Source organism: Schistocerca cancellata, chromosome 2 (genome assembly GCF_023864275.1).
Source record: "Schistocerca cancellata isolate TAMUIC-IGC-003103 chromosome 2, iqSchCanc2.1, whole genome shotgun sequence".
NCBI lineage: Eukaryota > Metazoa > Arthropoda > Insecta > Orthoptera > Acrididae > Schistocerca > Schistocerca cancellata.
The window spans coordinates 1097236606-1097254421 of record NC_064627.1 but is presented as its reverse complement, the minus strand read 5'-3'; the positions used below and the strand labels follow the sequence as shown (position 1 = coordinate 1097254421).

Here is a 17816-nt window from a genome sequence, read left to right as displayed (position 1 = left end):
AGAATATAAACTCCATTTTGAAATCTCGTGGGAATTCTAACACTTGTCACCCTAACCACCTAATTATGGGGCAGATGAAGACAAGAACATGACTCACAAGTGAAATAAAGCCACACCCAGCTTGAGGCTCAGTGTATGTACACACTTATGCACAAGAAATTTGACTCCTGAAGCTGAAATCTCTCAACACCACTTTTTCCTATCAGTTTCAATTAACACCAAAAAACAAACAGCCTAAGATTATTCCCATAATATCTAACAAAATTCAAGCCTTCCTTGAGTATTTAAAGTCATGAATAAGTTCCTTTGTCAAAATCTTGCACAAATAACGCAAACAAATTCTGTTATTAATTAAATTTACACAGCAGCAACCACCACATATAGCACAAAGAACTCTTCCTTTTTTGCTAAGTTCAGCCTACTTTCCCCAGTCAGTACACTCTAAATGTGCTCAGGGAAGAATATAGTCATAGATCTAGGATAGTAACAAGAGGAAGCATTACGACACTGGAATGTGAAAAAAGCAAGTTGGGACCCCATGCATACCTCACACATGTTTATTCAATTTATGAACTCTCTGAGACCTTAAATTAAACCACACCCTTTCACATTTTTTCTAAGTCAGTAGTATTCCTCGGTACCAGCTCTTTTCTTGACTTTGGGTCTAGCGATAAGTAGCTATTTTAGTGTGGCACATCCACAGTTCCAAAAGGTCTGCCAAAATTTCTGAATTTCAGAATATCTTTGTTTTGATCAATCCTTTGTCTTAAGAAGCAACAACTTTTCAAGTTTAAGTGTGGTTGCTTTGGCCGTACACTCATAACTATCTTCTTTCTTCATAGCTTTTCTTCATTCTTGCCTTAGCTAGTCGCTCTTTCTCTTGCCTTGAGATACAGCTATGTAAGGGAATTCTAGTTCCTCTGGAATCAAATTACTGGGTCTAATACCTAACACAAACTCCCATATTGAGGATAACCTATCACTTTATACAAAATAATGTTAATAATGGTTTCAAAGGTAGGAATGTACATGGCCAAAAATCAATGCTTTGTGGGGCGTTATGTTCTGCACAGCCTAATAATTTTTCATAACAGTTTCATTCTTATCTGGGGAAAATGTACAGGTATTCTGATACATTTTGTTTTATTCTCCCTGTGTTGTCAGATAACATCACCTCTGAATTGCCCAGTTTGAGCATGAACTCTCTATCTTCTCTGCTATAGTTCTAGCATTTGCCTTCCTTTTAGAAACAACTTCACCTACACTTTAAATGTGTCCGATATTACAAGTATGTAGCAACACCCACATCTTGATATAGGCAAGAGTCCAATAAGGTCTACTGCAACTAATTCAAGTTAATCTTTTCTTCATCCTCCACCATAAATTATTAAAAATGAGTGTTTCTCGACTTTTCTCTATACAATTTTCTACTCCCAAGGATGTAGTCCGACTTCTGCATGATGAACTGGGAAGCATAGTCTCCATTATTTTAAGTTTTCCTATAAAATTTTATTCCTGTATGTAACTTACAACAAATACCAACTTCTGGTTGACTTGTTGAATTTAAATTTAAATACTGCTTGACTGGCTATAAATTATCATTTGGATTCTGCTCTCTACTTCATGTCTCTGCACATCTTCTTGATTATCTTTTCATCCTTAATTTCATTTATATGCATAACTTGCAGTACTCTCTGCTATTTCTGATCCTTTTTTGGTGGCTCTTCCAGTTTTGGCATGTGACATGGGTCATCAGCAACAATATTACACTTACTCATAACATATCAAAGTTCCTAAATTTACTGCTCTCCAGGAAAGTTCTTATGCTCAGATCGTTCTTGGGTCTGAGAGTGGGCAGAAAAGCTCTGAGATATGTAGCAAGTCAAGAAGCGAGTATTGGAAAGACAGATTACAGGTGAGGGGAGAGGAGTGTTCATTGCAATTGACAAAAATATTGTCTCTATTGAGGTCAAAGTGTGACAGTGAAGTTATCTGGTCATTTATAACAGGTCTTGGTGAAACCAAGTTAATTGTTGGATGTTGTTGCTGGCCACACGATTGAGCCATGACAATTCTAGAGTCATTCAAAGAAAGTCTATGGTCAATAGCACATAAATACACAAATTGTGCAGTACTAGTTGGTTGCGACTGTAACCTATTGAGTATAGACAGGTGGATTCATTGCAGGGGTGCAGACACTCGTGTGAAGTACTTTTGAACACAATTTCTGAAAACTGTCGTGAGCAGCTAGTTTGGCACTCGATTGGAATATGTTAGACCTTGCAGCTACAAACAGGTCAGACCTTACCGACAAGGTCAGTATAGAAAAGGGGATAAGAGATCATGCTGTCATTATTGCAACTATGGTTACGAAAGTTAATAAATTATTTGAAAAGGCTAGGGGGGGGGGGGGGGGAGTTTCTGATAGAAAGAGTAGATAAGCAATTGTTAGCATCTCACTTAGACAGTGAACTTGACATCACTTAGTTGCATAAGATGGACACAGAAGAATTACGGGCAAAGTTTTAAGTGGGTTGTAAATTGTGGCCTAGAGAATTACATGCCTAGCAAATGGATTAAGAATGGGAAGTCCCACTTTGATTTAATAATGAGATTCAGAAAATGCAGAAAAAGCAGAGGCTGTTTCTCTCTTGGTTCAAAAGAGAATGTACAAATGACTACAAGCAAAGATTAATAGAAATTCCTGCATCTGTGAAAAGAACTGTGTGTGATTCATACAACTACCGCCACTGCCATATCTTAGCAAAAGCTCTTGCAGAGAACCTGAAAAAAATTATTTTTCTATGTAAAATCGCTAAGTGGGTCTAACATTTCCATACAGTCACTTATTGACCAGTTTGGTGTGGTAAATGAAGATAGCAAAACAAAAGCCGAAATTCTAAATTTCTCATTCAAGAAATCATTCACACAGGAGGTATTGTACAAACATACCATAGTTTGACCATCGAACAGACTCCCATATGGGCGAAATGTAATAAATAAGCATCCCTGGTGTAGACAAACAGCAGTTTTGGAAACCAATAAGCCACCAGGTGGAATGCCAATTCAGTTTTTCAGAGGGTACCCTACGACATTGTCCCCTTACCTAATGTACATTTATCACAAATCTCTCGCATAGCACAAAGTCCCAAGTGACTGGAAGAAAGTGCAGGTGACTTTTGTATATAAGAAGGGCAAAAATTATAAGCCAATACTGCTAACATCTGGTTTGCTGCAGAATCCTTGAATGTATGCGCAGTTCAGATGTAATGAATTTTCTTGAGACTGAGAAGCTTATGTCCACGAATTGGCATGGTTTTTGAAAGCATCGCTCATGTGAAACTCAGCTTGCCCTTTCTGTACATGAAGTCAGGCAGCAGCAGCCAACTGAGACACAGGCAGCAACAATGAAGTATCTGATTTTGTGACATTTTATGAGTTACTAACAAGGAGCAAATTGTATAGTTTCATCTTGTGCTTTAGTAGTTTAGTTTCAGGGTTTCTACTTGTTAATTTAATATTTAGTGACACAGTTATCACGTTTTCATTGCTTTAGAAAGTAAACCAATTTTTTGACCTGTTGCAAGTTGCTAATCAGGAGAAAATTATTTAGTCTCACCTGAGAGCTTTACCAGTTCAGGTTTTGGGCATTTAGACACAGTTCTTGTGTTTTCCTCTGTGTCTACAGGAGAGTTACATAGCGTGTGTCAGTATTCCTTCTTTGTCAGTGTAGTGTAGTTTTCCATGGTCTTTAATATGGATAGGGACTGTGATTGCTGTCTGTGGATGTGAGCCGAATTGGTGATACTTCGCTCTCAGCCCCAGGCTGTGATGTCTTCAGTTACACAGCTTGAAGTTGCAGTGGATGGGCATCACTGTTGTGAGCTGACCGTGGGGATCCAACAGACGTCCAGTATGTCTGAGTCTGCCAATCCGTCCACACTGGTAGCCAGCCCAGATACTACTCGCACTGACCTCAATCGTTCACCTGTGGTCGAGTGGGAGGTCGCCTCAAGGCATGGTACGTGGCAAAGGACATCCCAGGACGATCTGAGCATAAGAACTTTCCTGGAGAGCAGTAAATTTAGGAACTTTGATATGTTATGAGTAAGTGTAATATTGTTGCTGATGACCCATGTCACATGCCAAAACTGGAAGAGCCACCAAAAAAGGTTCAGAAATAGCAGAGAGTACTGCAAGTTATGCATATAAATGAAATTAAGGATGAAAAGATAATCAAGAAGATGTGCAGAGACATGAAGTAGAGAGCAGAATCCAAACGATAATTTATAGCCAGTCAAGCAGTATTTAAATTTAAATTCAACAAGTCAACCAGAAGTTGGTATTTGTTGTAAGTTACATACAGGAATAAAATTTTATAGGAAAACTTAAAATAATGGAGACTATGCTTCCCAGTTCATCATGCAGAAGTCGGACTACATCCTTGGGAGTAGGAAAATGTATAGAGAAAATTCGAGAAACACTCATTTTTAATAATTTATGGTGGAGGATGAAGAAAAGATTAACTTTATTGGATAAATGTCAAGATGTTAGATTGTCAACAGAGCCTGTCCTTGGCCTGAGACAAAATGTGTTAGCAAGTACACCACTTGAATTAGTAGACCTTATTGGACTCTTGCCTATATCAAGATGTGGGTGTTGCTACATACTTGTAATATCGGACACATTTAAAGTGTAGGTGAAGTTGTTTCTAAAAGGAAGGCAAATGCTAGAACTATAGCAGAGAAGATAGAGAGTTCATGCTCAAACTGGGCAATTCAGAGGTGATGTTATCTGACAACACAGGGAGAATAAAACAAAATGTATCAGAATACCTGTACATTTTCCCCAGATAAGAATGAAACTGTTATGAAAAATTATTAGGCTGTGCAGAACATAACGCCCCACAAAGCATTGATTTTTGGCCATGTACATTCCTACCTTTGAAACCATTATTAACATTATTTTGTATAAAGTGATAGGTTATCCTCAATATGGGAGTTTGTGTTAGGTATTAGACCCAGTAATTTGATTCCAGAGGAACTAGAATTCCCTTACATAGCTGTATCTCAAGGCAAGAGAAAGAGCGACTAGCTAAGGCAAGAATGAAGAAAAGCTATGAAGAAAGAAGATAGTTATGAGTGTACGGCCAAAGCAACCACACTTAAACTTGAAAAGTTGTTGCTTCTTAAGACAAAGGATTGATCAAAACAAAGATATTCTGAAATTCAGAAATTTTGGCAGACCATTTGGAACTGTGGATGTGCCACACTAAAATAGCTACTTATCGCTAGACCCAAAGTCAAGAAAAGAGCTGGTACCGAGGAATACTACTGACTTAGAAAAAATGTGAAAGGGTGTGGTTTAATTTAAGGTCTCAGAGAGTTCATAAATTGAATAAACATGTGTGAGGTATGCATGGGGTCCCAACTTGCTTTTTTCACATTCCAGTGTCGTAATGCTTCCTCTTGTTACTATCCTAGATCTATGACTATATTCTTCCCTGAGCACATTTAGAGTGTACTGACTGGGGAAAGTAGGCTGAACTTAGCAAAAAAGGAAGAGTTCTTTGTGCTATATGTGGTGGTTGCTGCTGTGTAAATTTAATTAATAACAGAATTTGTTTGCGTTATTTGTGCAAGATTTTGACAAAGGAACTTATTCATGACTTTAAATACTCAAGGAAGGCTTGAATTTTGTTAGATATTATGGGAATAATCTTAGGCTGTTTGTTTTTTGGTGTTAATTGAAACTGATAGGAAAAAGTGGTGTTGAGAGATTTCAGCTTCAGGAGTCAAATTTCTTGTGCATAAGTGTGTACATACACTGAGCCTCAAGCTGGGTGTGGCTTTATTTCACTTGTGAGTCATGTTCTTGTCTTCATCTGCCCCATAATTAGGTGGTTAGGGTGACAAGTGTTAGAATTCCCACGAGATTTCAAAATGGAGTTTATATTCTTTGTGTATATTGGACACACAAAAAAATACTTTGTATTCTTTCTGTTTGATGTAACAGGTTAATATACACGATCAATTTTATATCACAATTCATAAAAGTCTGTATACACTTGTAGTATCCCTTTGCTTCCAAAATATATTTGCTTGAGAAGACTGAGATTCACACTTTCTGTATAATGCTTTATTATTGAGTGCTATCAACTGAAATATCAATTTTGCTATTCATAGCTATAACAAAGTCTTCAGGTAATGCTGTAAGAACAAAACGCATTTTGTGGCTTACAATGGTGAACCAAAATAAGAAAGAACACAGTTTAATGCATTATCTGACTACAGAAAATACTGCACACCAGCTGGGTCACTTCCCTCTTCTCACGTATCATAAAAAGGTTATTCAGGTAATATACAACATAAAAATTCAGTATAACCCTACATGAAAGTAATGTTTTTGTAACATCTTTTAACTAATTTTCTTTCTATTCATCATGGAGTATAGACCCCTTTGCTTTTGACCCCCCCCCCCCTCATATCCCACACAAAATTTTTATTGTCAATATAAATTCTTAATTATCACTATTTTTATAAAAGATTGTTAATAAATGTGTAAGGCTTTCTAACAGAAACAATATTTGTTAAAAACCTTTTATATTTGTTAAAAATCTTTTATAAAATACTGATAATTAAGAATCTATAATTTTAGTGCTTGTGGTATGTAAATAAAAACACCACCACATTTATAGTTTTTTAAAAAACGATTAAATATGTGTTAATCAGAATATATTTAATGGATTTGATATTTAAATGATGTAGATATTCAAATTGAATGAAAAAAGGCCCATAGCAAGATTTGAACCTGTCACCCATTGATTGTCCAATGCTACCGAAATTAAGCATGCAGCCCACTACTAATAGTAGTGGATTTAAGTCCCTCACAAATCTTCAAAGTCGATTTGCATGAGAATTTTTTTAGAGCTACAGCAAACTGTTTAGGTAAATTGATATTTGAGTTCTGATCTTCATATACCATAGATATAAAAATTATGAAAATCCAACTGCTGGATGACCTCCTTGTGAGTGACAGAATGTTAGACAAGAAAAAGCTTGGGTAATGTAGAAAGACCTCTTTGAGACATGTAATCTAATGAAGTTTTTTAATGAATTAATGAAGAAGATGCAAAAGGGGATTAGCAGGCAGTGGAAGAAAAGTTCTGTAAGCTGTAGGGGGGTTGCTATTTTGAAGAATGTAACTAGGGAAACCTCCCAATAATATGAATAGTAATTGGTGGGATATGACCCTGTGGGTGTATTTGAAGTTTTCATTGATGAAAGCAAAGTATGGAGAGTTTTTGTGAAGATCTGCTCAACAGCAAGTATAAGATTGAGTATATCAATTTAATAATACGAATGAAATTTGCATTGTGTTAATGGGATTGCGCATGCATTGATGCAACTAAACTTATGAGGGCACTGTAAACAAAGATGGCAACATCACCAAATAGTGGATGTCTGGTTTAGAGTTACATGAAGATGACTCTTATTGAAGTATTGCTTATAGATATATGTAACTGATGACTACTTTCATGACGGATGAGAGGAATTAACTAATAATAAACAGGAGTTATTCTGTATGTGTCTGTTTTATTTGATATGAGTCAGTACTTAAGAGAGAAGATTATGAGGTGGAGCCAATGCAATATTTATAATAAGAGTACTGAAATCTTTCGCGAGTCAATTGTGCAGGTCATTACTATCTCGTGTTTCCTCAACTAGTGACAGGAAAAAGTTTTTGTTGAGATTTATGTTGCTTTGCATATGACGGTAGAATAGAGTTGAATTTATTAGAAAGATAATACATTTTTACAGTTTTACTATTAAGTCTCTATCTAAATCAGGTATAAGAAAGTCAGTATATACTTGCTGTAAGATGAAGGCAAGACGATATGGTGTAATTTGTGCTAGGGGAATCTGAAAGGCATTCAAGCACTAATGATAAGTGATACTTCATTTTCCATTGCATGTGCACCTAAGAGTGGAAGCACAACAGGCATTAAGAACATGAATGTACTTCTGAGTTATAACTGTAAAGTGCCGACTGAACTTGTGACTGTTGAGAGGATCTTACACTGAAATGTTGGAGATGGGCTGCTGAAGAAATGCTTCTTCCAAAACAGTGCTGCTGACACAATTTTTCCATGTTAAGAAAGTTTAGTTTTTAACTATACATTACACAATTGCTTGACTATATCAGATACTGTTGAATTATGTGTTAGTTCATTAGGACAATGAGCACTAGATAGAGAGTACGCTGAATTCTATTACCGCAAACTTGATAAATTTCGATGTATTGCTAAATAAAATTTTGAGCAGTTTTCTGATTGTTCTTTTGTTTTGTACTGACTCCTATTTACAACCACCCTTTTTAGAAGTTGTTGCTATTGAGACATATCAGGCTGTAGTTCTGGTTGGTTGGTTGGTTGGTTGGTTGGTAGGGGAGGTGCAAGATGGACCAAACATTAAGGTCATCAGGCCACCAATCTAAAGTGACAGAAACTAAGGAAGGAAAACACAGACTGTGCAGTCTAGTTGATGGGAAAGGAAAACAAGCAGACAAAGAAACAAAAAGAACATCAGGGCAGCAGGAAGAGTAAGAAACAGAACGGAGGAGGTGAGGGAGGGTGAGAGCAGGTGACCCCCCAAAGGCACTATGCATGATGGGGCACCAAAACTGCCCATCCCCACACCATACCATGAGCCTGACAAGAGGGACATCATCAGGGGAAACAAAATGGGACAAAGACCAGGCAAAATGCTGGGAAAAAGGAGGAAAAACATGGCCAGTATTGAGGCAAGGCCGAAGGCCACCCAAACCAATTCCAATACTAAATGAGGGACTCCAATTCCAGAAGGAAATTGAGGTACTTCTGTACCTCATCTGGAAGGACAAACCACTTTCACAAAGAAAACAGAGTACAGATGTAACCATTCTAGTGTCAGCCACTAACTCCCAGGACAAGAAAGGTGGAAGGATATACTTCTTAGTGCAACAGGCTAAAAGGTGCAGGGAGTCCAGCAAAATATGGATCACTATGAGGGGGCCCCGCAACTACAAAGAGGTAGCTCATTAACAGAGAACGAGGCATTGGTCCACCTAGTACAGCCGATATGAAGACAGCAGAGGATTCCATCTGGGACAGGCAGAGGGAAGGACACTGAGGTGCTCATCCCTTTGACTGCACAAAGTTTATTAGACAGGGATGGGGGATGGTGCCCCAAAAAGTCAGCATGTGGGGCAACCAAGTAAGCTTGTTGTCAAACAGAAGGCCCAGATAAAGTAATCATCCACACATAGTGTAGAGCTGACCAATGGCCTGACAGAAGCCACAAGTCCATTAATAACGACGAGAAAAAGGAGGACGCTTAATACAGAACCTCCTGGAATGCTATTCAACTAGGCCTGTGGAGAGCTGAGAATGCTGCCAATCAGAACTCTGGATGACCACTGGCACAGGAACTGGTAAATCAGGAAGGGGCACTGAAAAAGGCCTTACAAAGATCACAGGAAACAGTGACAAGATGGTGGTGCTGAAAAAAGGCCTTCCAAACTGCAGTTTCCAATTGATGCAGATGACGGAAGACCGTTCCTAACAAAAAGCACACTGGTAAGGAGACAAAAGGACCCGAGATTTGAGGACCCAACTGAGCACATGAGCCACCAATCTATTCAAGTAACTTGGAGGGAACATTGGTGAAACTGAATAGCTGGTAATTTTCATGGGACGACAGACCCTTACCAGGCTTAAGGACAGGAAACACAATACTGTCCCTCCACTGATTGGTAAAAATGACTTTGAGCCAAACACAGTTAAACACCCTGAGGAGATACTACCTTTGTGGAGGATTAATGTGTCGCTTAAATTAGTTGTGAATAGAACTGAGAGCAGGTGCTGAATCATGGGAAGAGAAGAGGACCAAAAGAAGATCCCTACAGTAAATGATTCACTGTAGGATTTCATCTGACAACGGGCAAAACATAACTGGGAAGCTTCAGCCCCCTGTTTCTGGATGAGGAAGGCGACTGGATAGGAGGCTGCTGAAGTAGCACAATGAATCACAAGGTGTTCCATGAGAACTGATGGATACGTCCAAAGACCACCCAGAAGGGCAACGCCTGAGATGGAAGACTGTCATTGGTAACCCTGGAAGATAAGACCGGTGCAAACAATTTTATTGGGTGTGCCACGGGTGACTTAATTAACACAACCTGATAAACAGGGGGTAAACACGATCTGGGATATATATAGAGGCCAATCAGTGCAATGGGAAGGACAGCAGGGTAACTTGGCCATCGGGAGGTGGGAAGATAACAAAAGAATCAACATGAAGTGGATAGTGAACAAAAAATGACAGGCAAGGAAGCTGAATTTAGACCAATGTTAACTAGAGAATGTAAGAATGACCCATTGTTTAGTTGATGCAGATACATAGGTTACAGTATTTACTGGCATAGTGAAGGGAGAAGTGACAGTAGTGACCAGCATAATGCAGGGAGAAGGGGAGGGGACTAAAATGGGTAGGAGAACCATAGTTAACAAGGGAAAAGTATCTGCAAGAAACTGGTCTATGAGGAAATCCTGACTAAATGAAAAGCAATGCCTGCACGGGGAGATAGGCATTAAAATCTCCAAGGATGAGGAATGGAGGAGGTAGTTGCCGAAGGAAGTAAGTTATGGCAGCAAGCATTGGTGGCCTGTCAGGAGGGAGGTGCAGTTTGCAAACTGCGACCACAGAGTCCAAGTGGACCTGGATGACAGCCACTTCCAATGTGGTATGAAGGGGGATCCATGTACTAACAACATTCATGTGGCCCAACACCAAATGCCATCAGAAGCCCTCAAAGGACTAACCCAGTTCTGACAGAAAACACAGAATTCACAAAGGGTTGGTAAGCAAGCTTCAGTAAAATGAGATTCCCGTAGAACAACACAAGCTGCAGAGTAAAAGGAAATAAGGGACTGCAGCTCTGGGATGATGGTAGTATTCATAACAGTTCTACTGAATAAGCATGGAATGGGGATCCACATGGGAGGTGAATGGGCTGATCCGCCACATACAAGGACAAGGTGACATCCACGAACAAGAAGGCTAACTCAGATTGTGAGAAAGGAGTCAGTATCTCCTGGGGCACCAGAAGAGCCTTGTCCCGGGAGTTAAGTTTCTTCTTCCTTTCATAGGTTGAAGAAGGCAGGGCCCAGAGAGAGCAGGCTGCACTAAGATTTGGAACCAAGAGAGAGCAAGCAACCTTGTGGTACCATGGCCGTCTTGTGGCAGTAGGTCTCTGGTCTGGTGCTGAAGGGGTCCCCCCCTCACCAACAAAATCTGAAGGAGGGGGACACTTCTCCAGCCAGACAGGAGGAGTGGCACCTGCAGGGAAGAGCACAGGAGCTGCATGGGAGTGGGATAGGACAATAAGGGGTGGCACTGGAGTATGGTAGATGGAGGAGGGTGAAAGGACATAACAGATACAAAGTTAGATGACACAGACACAGAGTGAAGATGATCATTCTTATGATACTCAGTGTAGGGTTAACGATCAAGGGACTTATCCTCCTGTACCTTCTTACAAACTGGACAATCTGGCAAGTTTGGAGTGTGATGGTAATGGCAATTAACACACACAGGTGGTGGAATACAGGGGCTTCCCTCATGGACTGGGCGTCCACATTCACCACAGAGGTTCTGCAGTACAGTGTAAGATTTGTGCCCAAAACGCAAACACAGAGTACCCCTCATGGGTGGCAGAATGTACAGCTTAAAGTCACTCTGATAACACATAACCTAGACCTCTGGAAGGGTATCCCCCTCAATTGCCAGAATAAAGGTGACGGTACCTATGCAACTGTCCTTATGGCCTTTCTGAACATGCCAAACAAAATGAATTACCTGCTGTTCCAGATTGGCATGGAGCTACTCATCTACCCGCCAATCTGAAGGATGATGTCTCTCTGAAAAATGATGCCCTGAACCATATTCAAAGACTGGTGTGGAGTAACGGACACCTAGACATCACCACGATTGTCACAGGCATGAAGGGCTGCAGACTGGGCAGTAGAAGTAGTTTCGATCAACAGTGAACCTGGCCACATTTTACTCAGAGTGCACTTCACCAAACCTGTCTTCAATAGTTCACATGAAAAATAATGACTTGGTGGATGTGAAAGTGTCCCTGTCAGTCCTGGTGCAGACCTGACATGAGTAAAGGGTTTCACCCCAAGCCAGACAACATTAAAAGATTCATTCTCAACTAGAGAGATGGCCATATAGAAAGGGCCAACTTGAGGATTACCACATTTCATATGCAAAGCTTCTGCCCTGATATCATTCCAATTAGAGGTTCTCTCTGCAGGCACCACCCAGCCACAGCAAGGGTCATTGCTGGGAGCTCCAATGCTCCAGAATGACAAGTACACACTCCTCTAGGCACACAAGCTCAGCTCAGCTCAGATATCAGAACTGTGATCCCTCTGTTGTCAGAAGACTCAATCAAAAGGGTATTTAACAACCCCCCCCCCCCCACACACACACACTGGTTACTGTGCTAGCTGTGTAATGCTAAAAGACATTCGTATCATGGAGAAGATGGGACAGATGGTAGGGCCACCCACAGAATATGCTAAGTAAGGTGTTCTTCCCCAGTTGGCTTCCACTATGGAGAGAAAATTAGAATGGGAGATCAAATACCGAAGAGGTACAAATACAGTGAAAAGGAAAGGTGAAAACAAAAAAGTAAGATGAACAAAAACTGAATGGAATACCAATTATGAGGAGGATAGCTGAGCTGATATAAATAAGGACACAGAGGGCAAAGAAGGGAGCACAAGGGAGTATGCACAGGGAGGAAGTGGCAGGGGAAGGGACTGCCACCTGGTAAGGAAGAAAGGGCTGCCACAACTCAAGGTCCCATGTGTGTCACAAATGAATTTGTGAAAAAGCCATGGCCCCCTGGCAGTTGCAGTTATGGTATCTGGTATGCATCACTGTCTCCCCCACATCAAGGTAGTGCCATTGTGACACATGGCCATGTTGCATGTTAAGGCCCAGGGCACACTGCAAGTTCATGTAGGGTCTACATGAGAAATGTAGTGCAGGATGATAGGGAATGAAAAGTATCTACAAATCACCAGGAAATCAAAATATCTAAGTTTCTGAGTGGTGTCTTTTGGAACTTAAATACTTTTTTATTTTCTCAGAAAACTTTGAAATGATTTTGTGACACATTCACTCTTGACCTGTGTGATTTGAGCTGAAATTGCCCTTGGTTGCTTTCATATGTGGCCCTGTCACTTATGGGATGGGATAAGTCTGTGACATGATTGGAGTAGGAAGTGCTGGATGAGTTAATTGGGCAAATCTAGCACCTGGATCTTCCACAGTGACATTACCCCAAAGACAGTGGGTTGGAAATGGAAGAAGTGCAGGGTTGGACGAATGTGCTGTTTAGGCTGAGTGGGCGGTGGAAGACTGTTTCAGGAGAGATGGGAAGGTTCTTGGATAGGATGTCCCTCAATTTTGGCCACAGCAATAGGTAATCAAAGACCTGGCAAATGAAATGGTTCAGTTGTTCCACTCCATGATGAAACTGGGTGACAAGGAAGGAGCGCTCTATTGTAGCTGATTCTTGGGGATGATGAGAGGATTAGGGGAGTGTCAGGATATGGCACAAGAAATGTTTGTAAACTGGGTCTAAGAGGCAGTGCTTGTCTAAACAAAGTCACCAGACATTGAGCCTACTAAGCAAGGGACTTCTTGTCACTGCCTATATGCTATCCACAGGTTGCCAAGCTGTAAAACTGTGATAATTTGGTGACAATTGTCCAGTTGCAGGTACTGTTGATGATTAGCGGACTTAATACCCAGATGTGGATCAAGCCATTAGAGAGATGAAGGTCAACATTCAGGAAAGTGGCATGTTAGGTTGAGGAGGACTTCTGGAATCCCTAGGCCAATCCCATTGTGCCATCTATAAGAAACCTTACTCGCCTCTTAAAATGTCACACCCACTGGCTGATCCAGGTTCAATGACAATATCTTCCGTCTGGAATCAGGGCCATGAGACTTACTCTTCATTCTTTCCCAACCCCCACACCTCTCCCATCTGTTTGACCTGGTTCGTAACCCAACATGCCACCTTCCTGGAGGTTGACCACCTCTCTAATGGCTCAATCCACACCTCTATATATTAAACCCACTAACCACCAACAGTACCTGCATTTTGAAAGCTGTCATCCCTTCTGCACCAAAAAATCACTCTCATACAAGCTAGCCACCAATGGACACTGTATTTGTTGTGATTCTGCTGCCCAGTACGCTGAAAGTCTCACAAGGATCTCCACAGAGAGACACTAACTGTCAAATCTAGTCCACAAACAATTTTCCGTACAATATTCTCACACAGCTGTGGCCCTTCCACCACCCTGAATAATTGGCTACAAAGGAGTCTCCCACTGTAACCCAATACCAACCTGGACTGGAACAACTGAACCCTATTCTTTGCCAGGGTTTTAATTATCTATCATCACATCCAAGAATTTGGGAACTCCTACCCAAAATACTTCTCTCCTTAAGTGGTACTGCATCACCCACAGCTCCCAATCCCTTTCTACATGGGTTTGCCACAGGATATGACCCAAGTGCAAGACATAACTGATTCACTGTCCTGTCACAGGCTTGGTGTTCACTCAAACAGGCTAATGTTGATTGGTTGAAATAAAAGTATCTCTGATTGGCTGTTCACAGCTAGAAATATTAAAGAACTGGTCTGAATAAAAGTAACTGCTATTGGCTGGTGTTACGGAAAATGCTGGATACATAGCTGCTTACTGCATGTTGATGGTGTACTTAAGTTGACAAAATAATTTTTTGTGCATGATGCCTTTGGTGTGCCATCTCGATATTAACCATATTTATAGTAACATACTGGAGCAATTACATACATTTTTAAAAAAAATTGAAGATAGGGTGTTTTGAGACATTCAAGGTCAAAGGTCAAGGTCAATGACCTTTGGTATGAAAATTCTCAGAAACCTGTCATGTGACATATCAATGTAAAGGTGTATTCGTTAGCTTTCCAATGGTACCATCTTCATTGCTGTAACTGAATTAGAACCAGAATTACAGTCACTTATGTTGTGACATATGCATGTAAATTTAGCACTTCCTTGACCTGTAACTTTCTTCACAGTTGTAATACACATGTGGAAATTGGCATTTTTCCATCTCTTATCTGGGTCACTGAATGGGCCAAATTTGAAAGAAATCCGAGAGGGTCAGGTTAAGAGGTCTGTTGAATTGACATGGAATGACACACACATTAAGCATATAGCTGATATCAAAGATGTAAACTGGTACCGTCATACTTTCACAAGAGTTGATAAATGTATGATATCACTCACTTAGATACGGCAAAAATTCACTTCAACCAAAACAGCAGGATACGTTACACATCACAAAATACCTACAAACTCACTTGGATTACATTTTTTTTTTTTTTCTTCAGGAGTCCAATATCTGCACAAACAAGCACATGAGATATTATCTTTGATAATTTTGCACAAGCAATGCAATTTAGTATTGTTGTATTAAACAAAGGTGAGAAGACTTTCATGGCTCAAGGGGAGTGTTTGATATTAGTTGCCGCCCCCGGCCAATGACAGTGGCAATGGTTGCTATCACATCACATTTTGGTGCATGTATTAACAGTTTCTTTATTAGATGGCAAAGCCAACCCCAATGAATTTGAAAGAATAAAAACAACTGGTAGTGTATGTAGCCCATTTGAAAAAAAATAACAGTAATATCACATTATATAGTTGTTGTCATACTGCTTATGGGAGTTTTGTCACATTTCCTACATCACTGGTCAAAGCCAGAGCTCATATAGAACGTTCTCCTATATCCTCTTCATAACGCAATTATGCTGTTGGAACAGTATCAGCTTAAACCAACAAAATCAAACTGCATTACTTGATGAAGGTTAGCAAAATGTTGTTGGACCTACAACTATCTTTACTAAACACGCGAAGAAAAACAAACAATACTGGAATGTAAGATAAAAATAGCTGTACATATAAACAAAAAGACAGAGGGAAGGACGGGCAGACGGGGAGGAAGAGAGAAATTCACGACATATATGAAAGAATGGACAAGAAACATCTAAAAAGTGGAACGGGCAACATCTTTCATTGAAAAAATTTGGATACCAAATGGAACAATATTTTTCGCGGCCTACCATCTGCCTGCATAATATTCCGATGCAAACTCGCATTTCATATTCCCCGTTCCGGACTTCAAGACCAAAAATCCCAGCAATACCAGGGGAGAGTTCTTTATGCCCACCTTTTGAAAATATTGTAATCTAGTCAGATACTGCACACTTTCAAAGTTTGAAAAAGAAAACAGTACCTATGGTTACTAATGAAGTCTTCTACCAAATTCCCCCTTAAACTTAACCCAAGAAATCTAAGTCTTATCAGCAGATGTGACTTTTTACAATGAATATCATATTTAGTATCTCCAGGTTTTCGGCGCTTTTTGCAACTCAGCACTAATTTAACAAGTAGGTCCCAAAAAGGCAACAACAATAAACGAATGATGTTTGGCACGTTGTTGGATGTGTTGATATTCCTACGACTAAACGAACTTCAACTTTTAAGAAACACAGACATGTATTTACACGTTTACTGCATTACTACATTCGGTCTAAAGTCAGTCTTAATTAATGAAAACTAACCTATACACTGTAAACTTAACAGTACGTAATGCGTGAAACAAAATATGTAATCAGCAGCGCGTAACATCCGTTTGCGTAATATACTGCACTCTTGTTCCAAAGTTCACGATTTAACTTAAACGCCACTGTGACGTACCAAATGAAACATAGTAATATAAGTATACCAAGTAGCCTATCCTCCACCGTAATGAAACACGAATGCTTGGTCATCAGAATTGTTATTCAGTTTATGATGCGACAGTTACATTTATTTAGTTTTAAACAAACACACTTTCCAAACTAAGGCAAAAGTTATCACCAAATTATTTATAAAATACCGTATGTCAATAATGCAATGAAGTGTTGTACTTACATCTAACGGCAGGCATTTTCGAATCTTCGATGCTGTTTCGTCGTCATCAGGAGATGTAAAAATTGGAAGCATTTTATCTCCTTTCCACAGACACAATCTACACGAATTCGTAAAACTCTCCATTTCTTTAACACTTAGTACAACTCCCCCGCCACAAAACTATCTCAGTGCTTTACTTAATCTGAAACACTACTGCAAAGACCTTCGTTTCACAGCCACAGCAATGTCACACGCTACTTCGCTAAATGAAAGCAACGAATAACTTTCTTTATAACAGAAAAATGTTAATTGTTTCGTCTCATTATCACAGCGAATAGAACAGAGAATGCAATACAATTCATATTTATCCTACAAAGATAGATATTTAGACAATTAGACATCAAAAACGTTGAAATAATTGCCGAATTGTGAGAACACCAAAGCATATAAACCTAAGGACTACATACATGCTTTGTACATCACAATCTTTGACGTGCCTTTTCAGACTAATCGTACGTGCTGCCACCTGTGAGCAAATAACATGAACCTATGTGTATCAACGTACGACATCTTGTATAGAATCATCGAAACTATGTAGTCCGATCATAGTTTTCCATTTGACCGACAGATCGCATAGCAGTTCAGACTAACGGAAGTACCATTCATACTCATATTTGTTCGCTAAAAATAACTAAAACAAGCATGCTGTAAAGCTTATTAAGGTTTGTTTTATGTTCCCTAT

At 39.7% G+C, this 17816-nt stretch overlaps 1 protein-coding gene across 1 annotated transcript in view; it reads right to left on the bottom strand.

Moving 5' to 3' along the window:
- LOC126161250 (uncharacterized) overlaps positions 1–17211 on the bottom strand; it is a 249085-nt gene extending 231874 nt beyond the window's left edge. The window contains exon 1 of the mRNA XM_049916989.1: positions 17096–17211. Coding sequence (XP_049772946.1) covers positions 17096–17167 — 72 coding nt within the window. The 5' untranslated portion in view covers positions 17168–17211. The remainder of the gene's footprint in view (positions 1–17095) is intronic.
- Between the last annotated feature and the right edge of the window lie 605 nt (positions 17212–17816).